Below are 23457 nucleotides of genomic sequence, written 5' to 3' on the forward strand. Positions count from 1 at the left end.
TTGCTTTTCCTTTTATAATTGATTAATTAATGGTAATAATGGTACAGGTTCCCCCACCCCACTATTGTCCATCTTCCTGCACATCTGCACTCCGAGATGTAGGAATAACCAAATCCCCCCAAGAAAGCTGGTTCTCAAGTGACTTCCACTTGGATAAAGAGCAGGAAAACCAACACGAGCAACAAAGCACTTGCCCCAGGAAAGGAGGCAGCGCCGCCGAGGCCCCGCGGCAACGGCCTCCGCACCGGGCCTTGCTGGAGCCCTGGAGGAGCGCGGGGCCACGCCGGCCCGGCCACCCTTTCACCCACTGGTTTAATTTTAGAAAGACAGAATTGCAAGTTGTAGGAAAGTATAAGTACAGAAAAGCAGATTATATTTAAACAATCCCAGTGACCTTGAGCGGGAAGAGCTCAGACTTTCTGGACCTGCTGCCAGCCCCCATGACACGCGACAGAAGAAATAAGCCTCCAAAGCGGGGAGGGAGGGCAGTAAGAGGCTTTCTTTACACAGCCCCTCGTGCTGCACATATGTGGTGGCTTAGCATAAAACGGGTCAACCTGAGCCCTGCGAGACCGTCTCGATACCGTGTCCTGCGTCACCCCCGGCTGCTGCGACGAAGCCGAGAGCCGCCAGGTAGGAGCTGGCGCCGGCGGCTGCGCAGAGCTCCCTGCGCGCGCGGGGCCGCGGTGACCGCGCGGCCGGGTTGAAGGGGAGCAGGAAGCAGAGACCTGCAATAACTGCAGCAGCTGCCACAGAACCTCGTGTCTTACTCAGCTCAAACGATGCTAAAAAAGCCCAAAGCAGGAAATCATCCCTTCTCAGGGCAGGCAAAAGGACTTTTCTATAAAACCCACCTGCTTATCAGGCATTTGCACTCCACATACCCGTTCACCAGTGAGAAAGCAAACCGCAGAGCAGCCGAGAAGCCAGCCAAAGGTTACTCCGAATTAGTCAGGGAGAAGAGTTCATGCAGTGTAAGAAGGGCTTTAATCTTGTCTGGTATCCAACTTAAATCCTTGAAACAAGGCAAAAATGCTGCTATCTATCGCACTGGATGGGTTATTTTTGGTAGAGACTCCTTCCTGCAGATAAGCCTACAGGGCTAATGCTCCTGCTAGCGCTCAGGAAAAGCGGTGCGACCTGCCCCTCGCCTCGCGCTGCTCCCGCGGAGCCGGGCAGGTGCCAGGGCCCCACGTGCCTCCTCCGAGATCAGCACCTACCAGCCATCCTCCACGAAAGACGCAGATGCTGGGCGAGAAAGCCCATTACATAAGGTGCTTAAACTCCCGCTGAGAGCTCTGAGCAAAGCATGTCAGGATGCCTTTAGGGACATCTTGTTCTGCTGGGTTTTATTATGTTCTGGCTTTCTAGAGAGGCTAATGAGGAAGGAACTGAAAACCCCTTGCGTTATTAGATTTCTGGAGAGTTTGAGCGTTGCGGAAAGCCTCTCCCGTGAAATGCAGAGCTTGCATTCAGCCTCGAGCACGCACACAGCATGGTTGTGCAGAGCATCTCCCTCTCGGCATCCATTCCATTCCTCACGTATGGAGCAAATGACAGTGCAATAAGAAATGACCTGGCGGGTTGTGCCTGTATTCTTCCTGACTAAGGTCCTCACAAAACAGCCTAACGGTGGCATTAGATCATGGCATTATGTTCGTGTCACAGTATCCTGATAACAAACACTGAAACATCAGGCTCTTTCCAATAACATGTCCGTGTCAAGCGGGTGGCAACAGCTGGAAGCAAAGAGCCCTGGCCTGGAGTCAGGAATGCCCCAGGGGATCCGCTCGGTTTGTTCTCACAGTGGAACCAGCAACGCTGGGGACGGGACAAAGCAGTGGCTGCTCCGTGGCACGGCTGCGGCGGGCGGCCTGCTGGGACACAGGGAGGCCCGGGGGGACGCAGCACTGCCCTGCGCGTGCCGGGCCGCTGCCCAGCTCCTGGCACAGCTGGGACCCACCTGAGCGCGGTGCCGAGGCCCGACCCCACGCCGGGAGCCAGCGACGCGGCCGCGTTCCCTGGGCGCGGGGCTGCGGGACAGGGACGCTCTGCAGCCCCAGAGCACAGAAACCCCCGCCGGGGCCCGAGTCCTCCCGCCGGGTCACGCGGCTGCCCTGGCAGCGGACACGAGGATGCACGTGGGGAAAGGCAGGTCTGCCGCAGCAGAGCACGGGGCGCCCGCGCGGCGCTGCGCCCCGGGAGCTCCGCAGCACGTGCCGGGGCTGCACCCCGCGTGGCCGCGAGCCCGAGCTGGTCCAACCGCGCGGCGTGGCGCTGCCCCTCCTGCACCCGCGCTGCGGTGCCGGGCGCTGCCCCGGCTCCTCCGTGACCGGCTCCCGACTCCTCGCACACCACCTGAGCACGAACCTCGCTGGGGACAGGACGGGTCCACAAGCAAACGGCAGCCACCAAGGACACCAACCCGCGTGCTGGGAGGCACGCACCCCCGTGGGCAGAGCCGCCGCCGTGCGCGCCACCCGCGGCCAGGCCGGCCACGGCCCCGTGGCTCTGCGTGCGCCAGGCCAGGGTTCACCCCCACTCCGTGCACGGCAGGGGCTGCACTAAAAACAGCTTCCCAGACTTGATTGACTGGAACCCCTGCTTCGCACGGAGCAAGGCCGGTTCAGACACGTTGCAGAGGATGATAAGGAGGTGGCTAGTTCTTAAATTACTTTTTAAGATGGTGACAAATTCTAAGAGAGAAGAAACAGAATTCTGAAGTTTCTGGAAAGAACAAGGGCAAAGGCAGAGAAGAAACTTTGTAGGTACTACAGAAAAGAAATCAATGGAGTTTGTTTGCTCCTCTCTTCTTTTTGGAAGACAGACAAGTCCCAAGCCCAGAGCCAGGTAACCTGGATGTGCAAGAGACACCCAGTCACCCTGGGCACAGGGATATAAAGCCCTGTTCCCACCCTCCTGCCTCCCACTCCCTGCTGGAACCCAGTGGGGAGAACAGCAATCCAGAGCAGGGTGTTCTCCTAGGTACATATTCAGAGCAACTTTCATCCTTCAGAGACCACGAGGTTGCTTAAATGCAGCTCCCTGTCCACATGGTTCCTTGTCCCGCCTTTTGTAGTTGTCAGTTCAAATATCTCCTTTCCCAGGACACCATATTTAAGCATTTATGCATTAATTTCTGTAATCAGCTACACATACACAGTGCTAATGCATCTCCAGAGCCCCTCATTTGAAACAAGGACTCTATCATTTTCTAGAAAACACTTGAAAAGCAAAGTGCAGAACAAAGTCAGCACATCTCCGAAGCAGAACCCGCTCTGCGGCAGCCCCTGTGTTCTGTGCGGCAGCTGGTTGGAGGCAGCAAAGCAAAGGAGAAGGAGCAGGGGAGGCCGGGGGGACTGCAGGCTGCCCTGTCCCTGCGCACGCACCCTGAGCGGGGCAGGTCCCCTTGTCCCCAGCACCCACCTGCAGGCAGGACCCCTGGTCCCCAGCACCCACCTGCAGGCAGGTCCCCTCGTCCCCAGCACCCATCCACAGGCAGGGTCCCCTTGTCCCCAGCACCCATCCACAGGCAGGTCCCCTCGTCCCCAGCACCCACCTGCAGGCAGGTCCCCTCGTCCCCAGCACCCATCCACAGGCAGGTCCCCTGGTCCCCAGCACCCACCTGCAGGCAGGTCCCCTCGTCCCCAGCACCCACCTGCAGGCAGGTCCTCTCGTCCCCAGCACCCATCCACAGGCAGGTCCCCTTGTCCCCAGCACCCACCTGCAGGCAGGACCCCTCGTCCCCAGCACCCATCCACAGGCAGGGTCCCCTGGTCCCCAGCACCCACCTGCAGGCAGGTCCCCTCGTCCCCAGCACCCATCCACAGGCAGGTCCCCTTGTCCCCAGCACCCACCTGCAGGCAGGTCCCCTCGCCCCCAGCACCCACCTGCAGGCAGGTCCCCTTGTCCCCAGCACCCACCTGCAAGCAGGTCCCCTTGTCCCCAGCACCCACCTGCAGGCAGGTCCCCTGGTCCCCAGCACCCACCTGCAGGCAGGTCCCCTCGTCCCCAGCACCCACCTGCAGGCAGGACCCCTCGTCCCCAGCACCCATCCACAGGCAGGTCCCCTGGTCCCCAGCACCCACCTGCAGGCAGGTCCCCTCGTCCCCAGCACCCACCTGCAGGCAGGTCCCCTGGTCCCCAGCACCCATCCACAGGCAGGTCCCCTCGTCCCCAGCACCCACCTGCAGGCCGGCGGGCCCAGCGCCGCAGGGCCCTCTCGCCGCGGCCCCGCTGCTCTCCGCCCTCGTGGCCGGCTTTGCCGTCGCCCAGCGCCACAAACACTGCATTGGTGTCACTGGAATCTCTTCCAGAACTAGAGGACTTCACAAGCAACCATTATGCTTGCTTGATATACAGATTTTTCACAGAGAGAAAAGAGCGCAACAGGATAGCAATGATAACAGCGAGAGCGTTCCAGCTTCACAACGTCTGCTGCATGCTGCCGAGTGAAAAATAGGCTTCGCTCTGGACCCGGGGAGTCAGCAGATAGTCTAAATTAGAGCTGCTGCTCTATTTCTGACAGGAGAGCTGGGCGCCTCTGCGCTTCCCGGCATGGAGCTTTATTCGGGAGCGGGCTGGGGGAGAGGGAGGGAGCTGGAGGAGGGAGGGCAGAAAAGGCGCTTTGTTTCTCTAATTGCTGGACTAAAGAGCTCCCTGCAATTACACTGTTTGCAAAGGTGTTATGTCACAGACTGGCACAACCCTGAAACGCTCCTTCCAGCAACTATGGAAATGCAAAGGGCATCGGGATCATTTATGAAAAGAACCAGACACGAGTTCGGGCCTTTCACCTGACCTTGTCCCTGGCAGGTGCAGTGTCCCCCGCAGGTGGCTCGGGACGTTTCACCTGCGCTCGCCTCGAGCCCCCGCGCTGGCCGGGCTCTGCTGCAGCTGGACGCCTTTGAGGACCAGGTAGGGGACAGTTCTCACCTATTTGACAACTTCTCTGACTAGCTTCAGAGCCTAAAAGTCTCTCAGACAAGAGGGGTAGGTACCTAACATCAAAATGCTGTTACACCACTTGTGAGGTCACCCTCTCTCTGCAGCACCCTCTAACAGTGTTTGGAAGGAAACCCGGTGTGATTCTTCCAGTTCTATGGACGCAGTTATTCCCCCAGGTTGCCCTGTGTGCCCGCAGCAGGGCCAGGCGTGGCACCCCCGTGTCCCCGTTGTCACCTGCTGAGCCGGCTCTTCAGGGGCTCCCTAACCAGCACTCTCCCCAGCCATGTCACAGCCAGCGCTGTTAAAGCCAAGAGCAACCATTCTGTATTTTATAATAGTTAACCTATTAAACTGCTGCTGTCAGTGACCGCACAAATGGCAGGATGGGCCGGACAGCGCTTGCTCCCTGAATTAGCAGGATGTGGTCGGAGCCGGCCTTCGTCCTTCCCCCTCCTTCTCCCTGCAGTTGTGCAGGCACCAGAGGATTTCACAGAGCTCAAAGGCATTCCTGCAGGCTCAGGCAATTCCAGTAACCCTAGAAACCAACAATAGCTGGAGCCCCGGCACTCCGGCCACAGCACCAGGCTGCTATTCTCCTGCCTCCTTGTCATTCCTGCACTTCCAACTCCACTGCCCAAGCCCTGGGTAGGGGGCTGCAGGGCAACCTCCATTTAAAGGCATCACATTCAACATCAATATTAGTAAATAAAAGGAAAACTCCATCTTGAACTTATCCTATTTCACCAGAATCTGCTTAGTTAACATTAGCAATCTGCAGTAACTCCCATGCTCAATTTTTCATTCAGTCTTTTCACAGGCAGATTCCTGTTGAAGCCTAGGAAAATCTTTGCTTGTGCAAAGATCAGAGAGAACCCAGGGACCTGGTCTGCAGAGCCAGATTGGGCAGAATGCAAAAAGCCCCTTGTGCTTTGTCAGCCCTCAGTGCACTGAGCTCTCCTCATGCTGCCATCAATGTTTCACTGACCTGGGCAGCACTCAGTCACGCACAGCCCAGACCCCAGGGAACAGTCTGATGTCAGTGCCCCGCAGTCCTGGAGTTTAGTAACCACCTAAACGGGGACATGATTTCAGGCTCTTCTTTTAAAAGTGTCAGAGAGAGGAAATGGAGGATTTGGTTTATTTGGTTACTTCTGATTCCAGTGGAAGTATTGGATTATTTTGTGCAGTAGAGACTTGTAGTGGTCAGGAATGATTTGCATGTTAAGAATTATACCAGAAGAATTTGTAAAGAGCAGAAAGAGCCGCGGTCAGCAAGCACAAACATCTGATGTCTGCCACTACACAGAGCACCCGAGCAGAGTTAGTCATTCCATTCTTTTACACTGATGCAATGGCCTTTGATAGCAGTCTGAGCAGAGCCCTAACTCACCGTGCAGGGGGGATGTAATGGAGAAACATTTGTTTCTGAGCAAGACTCCCACATGCTCCAGATTCAGACCGCAGCTTCCCACCTCTGCACTACTGCGGACACTGGGCACAATCCCTTTATTTTTATAGTCCGAGTGCTGTGTGAGCTGTGTGAGTTTGAGCCAAACTTGCAAACTCTGACCACTTGGGTCAATTTAAGTTTAGAGCGGTTAGAGCTACTGGCTCTCTTTGGATCTTCGCTGATATAGAGTTATGACATGCAGCTTTCAGAAGTGAGAAAACTCTTAAGCTTTAACAACTTTTAGCATTTTTGTCCATTTGTTATGTTTGTCAGTAAACAAAATTCTAACTGCAGTTCCCTGTTTTGGCTAGTACAACACAGAGAGGGTTGCATGGGACTGTGTGGTTATTTTCTAAAACGCTCTGTGGGTGACCGTCTTGGACCTGGCGGGCAGGAGAGAGGCTCTGGGTAAAGCCTGCCCCCGACTCGCACTGAGCACAGGTGGGCAGCTCCGCTCCAGGCTCTCATCGACTGCCTCTACTGCCTGCGATCGCTGCTCCGGGAGAGGGGCAGCATCCCCTGCGCCAAAGGCTCCCGCCTTGCCCGCGAGCAGGCTCCGTGCAGGGGGCTCCGGGGCGAGGGCTGTCCCCCCTTACCTGCACAACCTCTTTCCTCACGTTGACGATGTCTAACCAGTCGTTGAATCGCGGGTAGCTGTTGAGCTCTGCTGTCCTGTCGTTGAGGGGCACGCTCAGCTTACACTGCCGCTGTCTGTGGATGTAGTCGATCAGCTTCACCTGTTGGGATCCAGAAAGTGAACAGTAAAATCCTCTGGGAGAGACCATCTTCCTCTGTACCGTGGATAGGAGAGAAGGGGTTGCAGGCTGGTGCATAACAGTGCTGTGCAGCACTGCCAGCCCTCGAGGACGCTCATAGCGCAGAGCGGCTCCCTCAACAGAGCATCTCCATTCTGCCTCGTTTCGGCAGGAGGCAGGACCCGCAGGGTCGATCCCCGCAGGCCCCTTCTTCACACTCCTGTCCACAGAACTCCTCTGCAGTGGCTGGGTTTGCCACCAGAATACGGACGGACAGCCAGGCCGCTGGAAAGCCCCGAGCCATTTGCTTTAAAAGCGACGCACGTGCTCATGCAGCCCCTCTGGGCACCGCGGCCCGGCCCGCAGCCTTCCTGTCCTCCCATCCGTTCTCCCATATGTTTGCTAGGCCCTTCTGCATCTGGTCTCCATTCAGACTCCAAGTTCAGTAAGGCTGGAATAGCCAAGAGCTCAAGGACTCAGACACTTTATCTGATCTGCATTTCTATCACAAAGCCAACGATAAAAACAATGATTTTAAAAGAACAAAAACTAAAGCTGTTATCACCTGACCATCACATGCCAAAAGCTCTACACAGAAATCATCACTTCAGGCACAGAGACACACAACCACAAAAGGAATATGATTTATGCCTGTGTTTGCTTATCAAAAAGGAAAGAGCCCTCCAAAGCTTTCTCACTCCATCACAGGTTCCCACTGGGCAAACTTAAGCTTCAAAAACTTCTTAACAAAACAATGCCTCAAAGCAAGTTAGCTAATCCCTGCTTTATAAACCAAAACATGCCCTTAGTCAACTAGGAATTTCAGCATGTGGGACCAGATCAGACTGCAAAAGGAAGAAGGAAAAAACAAACATGAATTCTTGTATCTCTCCTCCCAAGTCTCTGCTCAAATATGTTTGGTCAAGGCAGCTGAATGACGGTATCCTGACTTGGACACACAATCCCAAAGTTAAATGCATGAAAGCAAATTAGATCCTCCCCTCCTTTTCCAGGTAAGGGATGCATCAGATCTTAGAAGGGAAATGGATATTGCATTTGATCTCAAGGGAACGACCTCCACACGGAGCATAGCGCTGCCGGGCTGCACGCCGCGTTGCAGGTCACTGCCTCCTGCCAAGGGCCAGTGACTGTCCTGGAGGAGCTGCGAGCGGCGGCACGCGGGCAGCTGATCAGGTGTGATGCACAGGTAAGGAAAGGTGCAAACACCCACCAGCAACAAAGCAGGAGGGCTCTGCACACCCCTGGAACCCAGGCAGTGGGATGAACCACCTCTGGAAAGAACTTAAAAACCCAAGAACCAAACCCCGCTCACCCTCCCTGTTCACCTGCCTTTTGCCAACAGGGGGAAATTCTTCCTCCTTCTCCACTTGTGCCCTGTGACCATTCCACGAACGCGTAACCAAGCGGCTGATCCACGCGCTCGCAGCCCTGTGAACACGGCAAGGCTCTGCGTGGGCGAGAACACGACGTGCCCAGGGACACAGCTACCACGGGCTGGCACGAACGGGAGGACCTGGGCTTGCCCGGGAAGCTGTGCTGCACCCTGCCCGTTCTGACACGGCCAAACTGTTCCCTGGGAAGGGCTGCTGAGCCAGGGCTTCCAGCTGCGGTGACGCTCGGCGTGAATCCCGCCGCAGCGCGGCAGCCAGAGCTTCCCCGCGGTGCTGGTGCAGGGCTTTGCTCCGGGGGCAGCCTGGCTGCTCGCAACGTTCGTCCTGCCCACGCGCCGGGTTCGGCGAGCAGCGCGGCGCAGCCTGAGACGCGTTAACGCCAGCACGGGAGCTAGCGCAGACCCTTCTGCAGGGCACAGGGACACGCAGCCGCGTCGTTCCCGGGAGAGGCCGCTGCTCTGAAGGACTGCGGCATCCTGGAAGACTCAGCCACTGCTTTGCATTTGCAGTCTGACCACCCAGCTGAAACCAGAGGAACCTTCTACCCGTAACTTCCTAACACGTCAGTTATGAGCTGCACGAGGAATATGCAAATCCTTGAAAGCAGGACACGATCCCATGCAAAGCAGGGAGCCGCCCGCAGCAACAGCAGCAAGAAAAGGGTTGGGAATCTCAACCCGGTGGGGAAGGTGGAATGGACTTACCCTCTCTTTACAAGCAGCAATCACAGTAAAAAGAAGCTGTCCACCAGAACGAGGTGCCCACAGAGGTGGCTGCCCTGCGCACTCGGTGCCGCGCGCTCACCCGGGCTCCCGTGCCCGGAGCATCCCGCTCGACGGCGGGTGACGGCGCCGCCTCCGCACCCTGCGCGGTCCCTGTCCCCTCCCAGGCCGCGCGTGTCTCACCCCTTCGCCCTGCACAAGCTCCCCGGAGCCAGTGCTGTTTCACCTAATTTTGTACTGCTTAACATGACAGGGCTCCAAATACTGCACTTGAGGCTCATCCCTGGCACAAACGCCTAAAGGGCACAGCGCGAAGCACGCACAGCAACATGGATCGCAACGGCAGGCTTTTCCTCTTCACTGGACAAGCAGCCAGGCAGCATGGACCTGAGTATCTTAGAAGGCCAGGTCTGCTTTTCCCATGCCAGCTCCATGCATTTACTCTTCATGCCCAAAGCTGTTTTCCTCTATTCCTATAAACAGTCCATCTGCATTCTCTTCCCACCCCAGATAGACCACATTCTCCCCTAGGATGAATCTCATTTTGTTACTTCCTGCCCAGACTTTTCACTAAACTGCATGGTTTGGCTTTAATAGCTGAGCTGTTGCAAAACCCTATTCTGAGAAGATAATAAAACTTCTGGGTTCAGTGACGCACATAAGAAACCCACAAACAACATACAGGTCTCCAACCACAAACTAGGCAGAGAGATAAAGCCAGGAGTAACCTTTTCAGTGCCTGCCGAACGGCACATCCCAAAGAGCCAACGCGGCGGCAGCGCCGGGCCCACTGCCGGGAATCCAGGGGGATGGGGAAGGACGAGGGCAGGGAGGGGATGCGGAGCCGCCTCCCGCGGCGCTGGGCAGCGGAGGGCCGGGAGCTGCTTCCTCGAGGCTGGGGCTTCAGGCGGTGCAAGGCCCCGCGCACGCCTGCCTCCCGCTTACGGCGTTTTCACGTTGTCACAGGAATGTCCCCTCACAGCACATGGGCCCAGAATGTTTAGAAAAAACAGCCAAACCTGTACTTTGTTTGTTTGTTTGTTTGTTTTTAATACAAAATAACCAGCAGAGCTGCCCGTCCTCGGTCCCCTGGAGACGAAATCTCACGGAGCCCGAGAGCACTTGAGGAGATCACGCACAGGAGCTCGCAGCACTGCTCCCAAGCCCGCGGCCAGGCCGTGCCTGGCAGCTCAGCGAGCTGCTCCCTGAAGCTTTCAAAGCCCAAGATCAAGGTAGCACCCTGCTCTTACATGTGGCTAAGAGAAATGCAGATCATGCATCTTCCTTCAGAGGGGAATTCAGGAGGAAGGAACTGCCCCGCGAGCCTCCCGCGGAACAGGGCCCGGGGCAGGGCGCCCGCCTTGCGGCCACGGACAGAAAGAAGAAAACACAAGAAGTTCATGATCTGGCTTGCCAAATTTACTATCTCAAGTCATGCACAGAAAGCACGTGAGAAACTGCTAGAGACCTGCCGAAGCCCGGAGCGGCGCGAGGGCGCGCGAGGACGCGCCGCTCACCGCCACCGGACGCGGCGGTGAGAAGGGCTGCGAGGGAGGCGGCCGGCGAGCCGGCGCTCTGGGCGCCTCGGCCACTGGCCCGCAGGTGCCCCCGGCTTCACCGGCGCAGGCGCCGCGTCCCTGTGTTGTGGCACCGCAGCGACCGCCGCCACCGCCCGCCCGAGCAGCCCGGCCTCCCGTGCTGCCATGGCTGCAGGAGCTGCCCGTCCATCCCAGGGTTTGGGAAAGGTGATGACAGCCCCGCTGAGGAGGCTCCCGGGTACTGGAGCAGCAGATGAACACCAGCCCGGAAACACCACAGCGGCAGAAATGCTGCTTGGTTTCTGGTAATAGCGGAATCCAATCAAGGCAGACGCACACGGCTTGATCAGAGAGCGGCTGAGCCTAGGAGCAGATCTAAGGCCAGAAGAAACGCAAAGAAAAAGGCAGGGACAAAGTTCCCTGCCACATTCAGAGGATTAGTTTGTTGTGGGAGTCTAAATGAACTGCCCCTCCACAAGCCAGCAAGGCCCAAGCACAACTACCGGCACTGCTTCAAGGTGCAGCCCAAATCCTACAAAATGAGCTTGCTAAACCTCTCACCCACATCGTTATTCCCTCAAAAACAACAGATCTGAACCCACTAAAGCACCGTGTGTCGGCGGTGCTGCCCGGGGAGGGAGCTGGCAGGCAGGGCGCCCTGCCCGGCGCACGCGCCCCGCGTCGCGGCTCTGCCCCCGCTGCCGCACGGCCCGTGGCCCCGCGCCCGCCCCACCGCCACCTCCGCACGGGTCACCCCGGCGCACGGAGGCACCGCTGGAGGCTCTGACTACGCAAAACCACAGGCACAGCCCCCTGCCAAACTGCGCTGCTCTCCTCAGCACCAAAAATAACTTACGAATGGTGACATCCTCGCAAAACCCTGTGCAGCAACGCCTGGTTATAAATAAGAGAGTAAGAGAAAGCAGCATTACACATGATTTGCGGGGCCTGCCGCCGCCTCGCCGCACCACGGGGCCTGCTGCTGCCTCGTCGGCCTTCGCTGCTGCTCGGGAAAGGAAGCAGTTTCTCAACGCGTTGCCAAACATGGCCTGTGAAACAGGAGCCGGCGCAAGGCAGCAGCGAGGGACCACTCAGTAAAACAACAAAAAGCTTTAAGAAAAAAAACAGTAACACGGGACAGAGAAGGAGACATGTGAGAAGAGCTGTCTGGATTTTCCCTTGAAGCTGCAGTCGCGCCAGAGGCCGACGCGCGCAGCGCCGTGGTGTTCCTGCCGGGCAGGCGGTGCACGCAGTGTGCGGGCCACGCATCGCCCCTTCTCCCTCTCTCTCCTTTCCCCTCCACAACCCCAGAACCTGGGCTGAAAACGCCCTGCCGAGGCCCGCACAGCAAGGGGCTGGGCGGGAGGCTGCGTCCCTGGCTGCAGAGCGTGACCCTGAGCACACGCAGCCCCGCCGCGCGCGGCACCATCCTGCGCTCACGCGGCGGAGGTTTCACACCAGCACACTAAAACTGAAAGTCCTCCCCCTTCCTTCATAACCTGCCAGCGCACAACGGCAGCGGGGCGGTTACGGGAGCTCCGCGGGGACGGGGGCGCCCTGGGACTGAACCAGGCCTGTCTGTCCTGGAACTTCCTCGCGCCCAAGAAGGCTTTGAAGGAACCGAGCTCCTTCCGCACAGCAAGTTACTGCCCAGGACGCTGGGCTTAGGGCTCGGTCACAAGGGTTGCAGCACATTTCTCTTCCCCTTGCCTTCCCATCCTTGTCACTTTGGCCTTACACATTTCTACATTTGTCGCTTTAGGAAAATAAGTCACAACTGCTGCATCTTGCACTGGCGGGGACAGATCATCCTCCTCCCTACAGCCCACGGACTCGCGCAGAGCAAGCCAAGGAAACCCAGCAAAGCTCCTTGCTCCAACACCATCCCCTCCGCTGGGCTGCGCTTACGGGAGGAGCAAAGAGGTTTTCACCTTGGGGTTTTAAGTCCATGTAGGCGCAGGCTCCAAATCCTAGAGCTGAAGCCACTTCTGTCTCTGTAGCTTTGGGAAATCTTACCTATGGAACCTTGCTTGGGTACTTGGACTCAAGGTAATGTCACTTGGAAAGCCTCTTGACCAAGTTCAGAACAAAAAACCTCTGGATTCCTGGACATTATTTCTGAAAATCTCACAGATATGTTGCTCACTTAGAACCCAGATTCAACAATTTGCTTTCCTGGATTCAAGGCGGGGATTGAGAGCAGCCTACCCAACTGCCAGCCCGATTCTTGGACATATTTTGTGTAATAAATGCAGTGTCTCTGAATACCAATTTCTTTTGCCTCCTGAAAAGGAAACACATTATGTTGTCTTGGGGACTTTTAGACAGGTGCAACAGTGTCCCCAGAATCAATTCAATTAAGATTTTCAAAAATGCATTTGCAGCTTTTACATCCTTCATGCTCCACATTCTCCTTAGGAACCATTCTTCCCACTCATCCTCCTCTCCGTCTCCTCCTGCACAATATGTATGCTTAGTTACTACTTTCATCATGCAGTAATTCTGATTATCCACTGATGAGTAAGTTCAGCAGCCTCTAGGGTTCAGGATTCCTGCTTGATCTCTTGTTTAGATGACTGCATCAGAGCAAGGACACTGCTGAGTGAGAGCAATCAGAAAAGAGAAGAAAATATGCCTGCTTAGGGGAAAATAAAAAGCCATTGTTAGAGTGTGCAAGCTGTTCTGTAATGGAAATGCCCCCTCCTAAGGAAGGGGGAGGAAAGACAAAGGGATCCTGTGTTGCATTTCTCTGCCTGCAAACTGATGATCCTCAGCACTGGATACAAATTCATTCCTTAAGCCTTGAGATTTTTCAGTGCAGCCAACACACACTTCACATTTCTGCAGAGATCACTCGTGGTTTTTGATTTACAGTACTGTATTTCATCTTGAGCTTTTCCAAAGAAACCTCACTAAATTTGGCATTACTGAAAATACTTTTTTGAAAACCTGGACCCCTCACTCCTACAATGTAAGGTGCTAACTGCTGCTTGCTCAGGAAGTAGTTTGAAAGCTGGAATACTTGGAGCTTTCCCTCCCAAGATGTGCACAGACGCTGATGTTGAGCGCACACCACGCGCCTCGCGGTGAGGCTGCGGGAGTTGGGACACGGTAACTTCTCTGGTTTTGCACATCCCTTTCCCACAGTCATTGTCAGAGACAAGAGAAACGTGTAAGAGGGGCTGTTCAGGCCAGACTGAGCAAAACACCTGGAAGAACAGAGACGGGACGGGAGGACACGTGCGCATGAGGGACAGGGAGCGCCCAGCAGGTCTCTTAATTGCCAAGAGAAGGGCAGAGGACAGAGCGTAGCCGCCCCAAAATAGGAAAGTGCCGCATTCGTCGCTACTTGGAGGCCCTGCCGGCCCTTCCTCTGTGCCGACGCTCCTTAGAGGCACCTGCTGAACCCCCGTTCCTCAGGGCGCGCACCCAGCCCCGCGCTCCACACGGCAGCTCCCGCTGCAGCGGGGACGAGCCGGGCGCTTGGAGCGGGGCCATGTGCCGAGCCCCGCGGCCCTGCTGCTTCAACAAGGGCACCTGGAACAAGGGCCTTCCCTCACAGGACGGCGTCCGCAGGGCAGGATTCCCAAGGACCCCACGGCCCGGGTGCCTTCAACGTCTGTTGCAGGAAGCAAAAGCAGATCTATCCACACCAGAGAACAGACCGTACAAGGCTTCTCAGGTAAGCTGCACGCCGGAGCGCTACGGCTGCCGGTGCTCGCGATGAGGGCAACTCGAGGGAGGATGTCTGCAGTCAGGAAACGCTCACACTGGACAGTGAACCCAAACACGGCAGCACGCACCGGCACCCACCTCCCAGGGCGCCCGAGGAGCAGGCGTCTCCACGGGGAGTGCAGGGACGGGGGGAGCTGGGGGGCTCTGTGCTGCGGGAGGGATTTTTGCTTCCTGCAGTGAAAGGGAGAGGGTGGAGAAAAGTACCTTAAAAAAAAAAGTAAACTAGGAAATTGCTTAACTGAAACGACGCAACTTGCCACATTCTCTGAAGCATCTTTTAAAAGAGCAGAACAGCTTTATTTCAAAGCTGTTATGATAGTTTGGGATTGTCAAAAAAAAAACCCCAAAACATGCTAAAACCTAGTCTCTACAAAATGCTTTGGAGCTCCAAGCAAGTCTCCCTATTTGAGATTTTCAGAGAAAAAAAAAAAGAAAAAAGAAAAAAGAAAAACCCTGCTACGTCCCGCCAGGCGGTGGGACCATGGATTGAGCGAGCTCATCAGTTTTGGAGCGAGCTTCCTGGCCGCTCGGCACAATACGCCGAGGCCAAAGCAGGAATGTGAAGTCCTCCCTGGCAGCGCGGCTGAGACGCGGCCGCCCCAGCGCTGCTCTGGAGAGGGCTCCGGACACCACCACAAGCAGCTCAGCTCGCCGTTACCCCCGCACGCAAAACAGGGGACCTCGGGGGCCCGTTGAGGCCTCGGCTCAGCAAACACTGCTCCAAAACACCCCCGTTTTCCTGGGCTGCCGGGCAGCAGCGCTGGTCACTGAAGCCCACTGTTTGCAAAACGCTAAAGATTGGGGGAATTTAGGAACCTGTGTGTTTATGGCATTTGAGACATTGATGCCTATGCAGCTAGGAACAAGGGAGAAGACAGTCACCCAGCACGGAGGGAGGGATTTCCCCGTGGTGGCAAAGAGGCCAAAGGCCTCTCTAAAACCCCGGGACCATCCGTCTGGAGGGGACAGTGAGAACGAAGGGCTGGTGGGTAAGTCCAGGCCTAACGCGAGATGAGAGGGATTCGCTGTGAAGGGAAAGAATGGCATTGCAAAAGGTATTGTGTGGTGCTTTCCTGATTTTGTCTCAAAGCTGTGGCGCTGAATTGCATTCAAGCTCTACCACTTTACGCTAGGATTGCTGTTGAGTTGCTGGGTTTCTGTGACTTTGTGTTGAATGAGTTTTGTGGCTTCCTTCCTACCCTGCTGCTGCTCTGCAGGGTATTGAACAGAAAGAGTGAGATAACAGGAAGAGCAGGAGTCCTTATTCCTGCAGAGACGGAGCAGGATGTGACCCCTGTTCCCTAAATAGGGCAGAAGCACAATATCCAAACTGGTGTCCCCCTAAAGCAAGGAAAGACCAAAAACAAAGCTGCTAATCTTGGCTTAGGAACATAATGACATCAGTGGTGCCTTGCAGGAGGAACTTAATTAACTGCAAAGAACATGAATTAATGGCTACTACTGCCTGGTTTTTGCTAAACAAAGCATAAACAGCAGAGCACTGGAGGGAGCCGCAGCCTCTGCTCCCCTCTGGTCTCCAGGGCTGCTGCCGGCCGGGAGCAGGCGGCTCCCGCGGCTCCGCTTCCCCGGAGCGGCCCTGGCAAACGGCCTGTCGCGTCCCCGCCTGCTGCGACGCAATGGCAGGAGCTGCCGCCTCCCTGCTCGCCGGGGGGACGCGCGCTCGGGGCCAGCGCGGCGGCAGGACGGGCATCTCCGGGTGCACCTCGGAGCGCCGCAAAGCGTCTGCTCCGTCGCGGAGCTCAGACTGCTGCACTCCTGCGCAGGAGAGGAGCGCCGAGCGAGGTGTCAATGCCAGCAGCTGGTCACTGTCACCACGTCGGTACTGCCACTAGCTACGCTGGCCCTCGAACCACCGCTGTCAGGGCTGCAGGAGGGAGAGCAGCGACCCCATGGCAGCCGCTCACTGTTTGCAGTAGGAATTCACCTGCCTCTTAATCTGCAGCCTAAGAGTCAACGCCAACAACACCTGAACCTGCCCGCCTTCAAAGCCAGCGCCTCAGGGGATCCTGTCTGTGGAAGATGTCTAATGTGTCCTAGATGATATTAACAATAAACCCTGCAGCAGAGCTCAGCGGCGGGGCTGGAGGTGGCCGTGACGGCAGCTCCCAGAGGCCGCCCCAGCCGCTGACGTCTGACTGCCCGGCAGCGAGTTCTGCAGCAAGGCCCAAACCCAGGAGCCCAAACACGCAGCGGGGCAAAGCTAGACTGGACTGGGCACAGCTGCACTGACTGCAGACAAACTCTCACCGTTATTCCAGAGCCCAGTCTCCCTTCCCCACAGGCAGGGTGACTATCGAACCAGCCTCCCAGAGTCACGGACTGTGTTTAGCTTTGCCTGTTTAGCTGAAACACTTGTGTATGAAGCTATGTAGAACTGCTCTCAGGTTTGCTCATGGTTTCAAACGGTACCAGGTCTTGGCTGGAAACGCGTGCCTCTGAGCACAGCGACTCCGTCACGACGGCCCGCGAACTCGGAGCTCGGATCACCTTGCACAGATAGTGCTGCCCAGTCTAGGGGAGGGCAGGAGACAACCGAGGGACACGGGGCAACCCGCCCGCGGCCGCAGAGCACATTCCCTCCCGGCAGCTGCGAAAGGCTTCAGAGCAGGCCGGTGCACACGAAACCAGCGCGCTCACAGCGGGAGAAAAGGCCTTTGGGTTTACACGGTGCAAGGACAGACGACAACCTGCAGAAACGCAGAAAACTGCGAGCTGGGCACAGCAACTCAGAGAAAGGCCCAGGCCATAAAACAAACTAGAAGCCAACAGGTGCTGGCTTCCGAGCCAGGTGCGCAGTGCCAGAGCTCTGCTCGCCTGCGACCACGGCACCAGCACGGCCACCCCTGCGCACCAACCACCGTGCACTAAAAATGCTCCATCTTGCCCCAACCTTCACCTTTGCCCCGTCTGCCACATACTAAACAGCACCAGGACTGCAAGCAGTTTCTCCAACACGTGTCTGCACTAGCTGCTTGCTCAGATGAGCAGCTGCGGCTGGTAAAAACGCTCTCGTGAGAAGGAACCGAAAGCAGCCAGTGAGTCTGTGCAGGGCCCGGCTTTCACTTGGGAACATAAAAAGCCTCCGTCTTGGCTGCGGCCTTCTGGGGAAGGAGGCAGGAGAAAAGGGCAGCTGAGTGTAGACAACCTTCCCCTTCCTGCAGGGGGGATCGCAGAGTGTCCATCTTCTCACCCCAACGGCTCATTCCAAGGAGCCTTTCACAACATGCTGACATCCCGTGCAGCTACACAATACGATTATAAATTAGTATTTCTCTTCACAAAAGGCTCATGACAACCAGCTCTCTCCAAGGAGACACAATGACGCGTTAAACTGTCTGTGGGTCTTGGGAGCTTTCCAGGAGCTCCCTGAGCACCATCTCCTAAGCCCAGAAAGTCAAAACATCTGCACTTACCAACAGCAAGGCTGGAGCAATGGTAAAGTCACTGCTGCACATAATTCTTGACTCCCAACTATACTAATGCCTTAGTATTGCTCCTGTGCGTAATGCAGGCAGAGTCAGTTAAAGCCCTGGTCAGATGCTCCAGTAAACCTGGGCAGTTCTCTGGGCACGGGCAATCAGGAAGCTGCAACTTAGTGCACTTAACTGGGTAAAAGCCTTTATAGGCTGGGAACCAGCAAAGGCAGAATTGCTGTAGATAGGACTGACAATCAGTATGTTCCCCTTTAAACCCAGTTTTAGACGTGATTGTGCAAGAGAACTTCATCAAATCTTGCATCAGTTGCACAACTGCAAGTCTGAATAACTTCTGCATCGACCGGCATAGATGAGACGGGCAGGATGCAAGTCAGGCCAGCGTTTGTTCTACCACCATACCTAGGGAGAAGTGAAGTTACAGTAGAGATGGCCTTCATAGTGTATGGCAACGCACTTAGGTGAGCTTTTTGCTTCAAAATGAAGGCAGCTACTCTCAAAGCTTTGGCATCTGATTCAAAATAAACTTTCCTTGAGATAGAATACAGGATCTTTTTCCCCCTCCCGTAACACATAAGACATGCCCCAGAGGACAACATGGTGCTTCCTGCATCACAGTGAGCTGGGCACCAACAAGTCTTCCTTTCTTTGATAGCCACCAGGGAGAAAGAGTCCCTCGAGCTAGGAGGAGGAAGGGTTGTGGATTTGGACCAATGTTACATTTGGTAAACGCAACACTAATCACCTTCCATGGCCAGGACTGGATCAGAAACTTATAATAAAAACATTTTTGTTTCTCATATGAATGTTTATCTTAAAGCCTACTGAAGGGCAAAGGAATCTGCCTGTGCTCCGAATCAGGCCCGATCCCTACGGACAGCGACACGCTGGAGCGCTGCGGCCGCGGGATGCAGCTTGGCACAGGTTAATCTGCTTATGTGATGGGCCATGCAGAGGACATTCAAATGAGCCAGGAAACTCGATAGGATGAGTCAGAGCAACGTGTGTAACACTATTACTCATGTAGCTAATTACGAGCAACATTTATTTTTTTGAGATATAAGTTTACAAGTCCACCTGGCCGTGCATCTCATTTGCCTGCACAAGGCTTGGCTCAGACCTCATTTCCAAAAGAGCTGGAATAGTCAGCTCACAAAATTCCTGGCACTGGCTTCCATCAAGAAGCAAAGAATCCTCTGCAGTCTAAAAATATCCATTTCTCGATTTATTACCCTTTGTCTTTTACTACCTTCCCCCTGCAGAAAAGCACTTGCATTATATCAAACTACGTGTGGAGACCGTGCAAACGGCACTTCTGCTGAGCGGGTGGAGCGCTAAGGGACACACTGCTCAGCGTCAGCCTGGAAAGGCAGCTATGGAAGAACCGAGGCAGCAGAGACTGCAGGTAAGCTCAGCTTTTGCTCTAGTCCTACGCTTTGTGCAAGTGCTTTGTTTTCAGCATCCTCATATTCAGCACCATTACTGTAAACGCAGATGGGCCCACACAACCTGACGTGTATCTAACGCCAACCGGCTGAACCCCACGAACACGAGTGGGGCGCTAAGATAGGGACAGCTGCATTGGCTGCCGCACGTACGTCACCTGCCTTATGGGACGCTTGAGAGGACCAAGTGTTCCATCAAGTGATATGGCTGTAAATAATTTAAGAGCAACCCCATAACACTTGATTAAAACCTACTGAAAGAACATCTAATTAAATTGGCCTCTGAAAGAACAGATAATGATATGATGAGTGTGTAAAGGGCAGATGGCAAGTGGTAGCTCATCACAACACAAGATAAATACAGAAAAAGGTACCTGCATCCGTACTGAATTGTTACAGAAGTTGGCTGTTCTAGAGGCAACTCCCTCTTTCTGCCCTTGGGCATCAGTGACAGCGGCAGGACCGGCTGTGCTTGGGGTGGCAGGAGCTGCCCCCGGGCACCGCGGAGCAAGGACCGACCCCCTGGGGCCGCCGGGCAGCAGGCAGAGCACACGAGAACGGCAGGAGCCACGTCCGCGCTGCCCGCGGGCCACTGCTGTGCGGCGCCTCCTGGACAGCAGACCAGAGACACGTTTGTTTGCCATCAGCTGAAGGGCAGTCCAGGGTACCATCAAGGCCTTTCTCCTAAAGGAGTATTTTTTTCCCCTCATTCTCACATCTGAGTGGATTTGAAGTGTGTGTGTGTGTGTGGGGGGGGGGTGGTTGGCTGCTTTTCTGTTGTTCTCGTTTTAGGTTTGTTTTTGATGGCAGTACAATATTGGGTTAAAAGCAGGGATTGGCGAGAGTACGGAGCCTGCTCCAAGATACTACTAGATACTTGAAAGCAGTGCAGACACCCAGAATTAAAATGCTTTCCCTAATAGCCCATGTTAGAAGGTGGAATAAATCATCCCTTCCTGATGCAGGGCTCACGCCAGCCCTGAGACACAAACACATATCCGTGGCCCAATTTTCCAGGATTCTTCTGAGGATGAACTGCTAACAACCCTCCCCACGCCTCCACTGCCCCGGACAAAACAGAAGTGGAAAATGAGAGCAACATTAAATGATATTAAAGTCAAAGCCTGGCAGGTGCCCAACCACACCATTCCTAGACAGCCCTGGCAGGCAGCCCTTCAAGCAGACAGCACTCAGTAGGAGAATAAATTTTCTTCCCTTCCAAGTCATTCACTCCAAGTGAGCTGCTGGGTGTGATGAATAGAGGGGCACCCCGGTCCCAAATAACCACAGACCAGACGGGAAGCGATTCCCACCTTGAGGACAGGCCCTTAGTGGGAGAGTCTAGAGGATTTATACCCAAAAAGAACTTGAACCTTCTAGGAAAAAAGCAAACAAACAAAACCGAAGTTTTGCCACGATGTCCAGGCTACGTGCAGTCATAAGGGGGTCAGGTGCATGTGGACCTTCCAGAAGGATGGAGTTACTAGACTACTCCAAGCTTTGAAAATATCCTCTGCTGCAGAGTTTGGAGCCAGATCAATCTCAGAGCCCCAGTCCTGTGCAGCGAGTGGCTGAAGACCAGGCTCAGCATTTACAAGAACTCCAGCAATCCGAGACTCGCAGCTCGGCGCTCCCGGCGCTCCGCGGCGCTGCCCACCCGCAGGGCTCGGCTGGACACGGAGCTGCAGGCCCTGCACCGCGCAAGGCCGCGCGCGGCTCTCAGCCCACCCGTCCTGCCGTGACCATCCGTCAGACCCCGAGAAGATGCTGGTGAGACACCAGGACACAGCCCGACCCTCCGCCAAGGCCCGGCGCTGCAGCCTGGAGCTCCGATACAACCGGGTGCTCCTGCCGAGAGCAGCGCTGCGAGGCCCCAGGATCCTGCTGCCCGAGCATTCCTTGCTCTCTTCAATTAATGGACAGGTCCTGCTACCTTTAATTTGAAGTCTTACCTTGTGAGGAGTCCACTAACTTCAAAGCTCTTAGCCTCTGACCGCAACCTAGTTATTCTTGGCAACTGAGGCAATTTGAACATGGTAAAAAAAAACGAAGGAACGAGCCCATCCGCGGAGCTGAGCTGGCCTTGGCAGCAGGACGCGGGGCTAGGAAAAATCCCAAACTCACCATGCGCATCCCCCTAGGAAAGACTTTCATCTTGCTAAGTCAGCTCTGTCTCCAGTTCTGCATTGGCAAATGATAACTAATAAGGCCTGCTAGATGCAAATAGCCAACTACTGCTACAGAGAAGTGTTCAATGCCATTATATATACTTCACACACACAAAAATATTTTCTACAAATTTGGCCGCAGTGCAAACCCAGCCAGTGTTTAAGTGCGCTAACTAAAAGCCTAGGCTTACAGCAGCTCTCCTTTTTCCCTCCAAGCTTTAATTTCCACAGATTTCACTCAAGTCACCAACCCTGTCTGCCAATGGCCTAGGAACTCTGGAGGCCCCGAGAGGTGTCCCACAGAAACTCTGTCTCATCACAGCAATGCAAAATGCCACCGATACAACAGTGGTTAAACCAGGCCTGGAGCAGCCAGCCAGTTGTTGTGTGAACATTAAGTTTCACCCACAAAGCATGATCAAACCAGTTTTAACACACACAACACGCTGCTTAATACAAGACAAGCCCTTTGACATCTGCTCTGGGGTTTCTCCCAGAGCAGGCTGAGTAAACGCTGAATGTCTTTGGTGTTTGTGCTCACTTGGACCTACTGCAACATCTCCCCTCCCTCTTCCAAAGGGCTTAAAGGCCCTCCTGTGTTTGCCAGCAAGGAGAGGGAAGGGAATGCATTTCCAAAGGGAGCAGGTTGAAAGCCTATAGAAATCCCTGCTGCCCCAACTGGATCATTTCATTTTGTCCTTTTTAGACAGTTCTTTCCTTAAAACAAGGATTAAAAAAGACATGGCTATGACTTCGGCTTCCAAAATTCACTACAATAAGGAAAAAAACATACTGGGTTAGATCCACAGCTGCACTAAGAGAGCCTAATGCTGCTGCTGGTCTGCGAGCACTCGGAGGCGACTGTATAGAAACTGTGGGAAAGCTAAAGTTAGAAGTCTTCTTAAGAAGCGTTCTACTCTCTGGAAAGTTTCGGTTTTGGTCAGAAAGACAAAAAGGTCCGTAAATTGAAATGTTTTGCTTGGCAGATGAAAAACAATTTTTAAAGGGGAGGCATCTGAAAGTCAGGAGTCTTCCATGGAAAGTTTAGTCTTAAGCAATTTCGCTTTTCCTGGAAGCTTTAAGCTACAAAAACTTGCTGCTTCTGTTTATTTCAGAAGTGCTGTGCAACTGTTCACTACATGGGGATTAAACCCGCTAACTTGCCAGAGAGTAAAAAGAAGAATATACCGCTCTGGAAGGTGAAGAGTCACAAAAATTCCCTATGCTTCAAGAGTGGCCGGTGAGACAGGGGGCCGGAGACTCTCCTCGAGGGCTGCCAGGAGGCTTAAGGACACAGACACACGTCTTCGACCAACTGTGGTGCCATGTATGTTTGCATATCTAATGCCTTTTAGTGGTTACTCCTGGTTAAAGCACTCAACCAGGGAAAATAATAATTTTGACTTCTTTCCATTATATTCAGCATCAATAACTAAAAATAAAGCCTCACCCTGGAATCTGCAAACCTCAATAATAGCCCCCACGCACAGCAGCAACGAGAAGCTCAAGATTTCCTTGCTAAATTTAGACTGCTCTAACCAGAAGTGAAAGTTCTTTGATAAATCAACAGGCCCACTTTTGAGAAGCAAACAACAGGCCCAGAACTGGGCAGGAAAGCGGCTCCCTGCCCTCTCCAACTCAGAGGGGGCTCCTCAAGAGCTTCGGGGAGCCGGGCCCAAGGAGAGCACCCGCTCGTGGCCGCTGGAGCCGATCCGTCGGGAACGCCGCGCGGCGCCGGGCGAAAGGAGCGGGCAGCTCCCTGGCGCACTGCGCCCTCCCCTGCTGCCCAGGGACGCGGACAGAGCCCACACGGGGCTCCGGCCGGAGAAG

At 54.9% G+C, this 23457-nt stretch overlaps 1 protein-coding gene across 1 annotated transcript in view; it reads right to left on the reverse strand.

The window, feature by feature from the left end:
- KSR1 (kinase suppressor of ras 1) overlaps positions 1-23457 on the reverse strand; it is a 47582-nt gene that overhangs the window by 18390 nt on the left and 5735 nt on the right. Inside the window, exon 2 of the mRNA XM_088535596.1 lies at positions 6994-7134. Within this exon, the coding sequence (XP_088391722.1) occupies positions 6994-7134 (141 nt within the window). The remainder of the gene's footprint in view (positions 1-6993; positions 7135-23457) is intronic.

Source organism: Tinamus guttatus, unplaced genomic scaffold, assembly GCF_059628265.1.
Source record: "Tinamus guttatus ecotype Peru unplaced genomic scaffold, ASM5962826v1 Tinamus_guttatus_pri_ptg000043l, whole genome shotgun sequence".
Lineage (NCBI taxonomy): Eukaryota > Metazoa > Chordata > Aves > Tinamiformes > Tinamidae > Tinamus > Tinamus guttatus.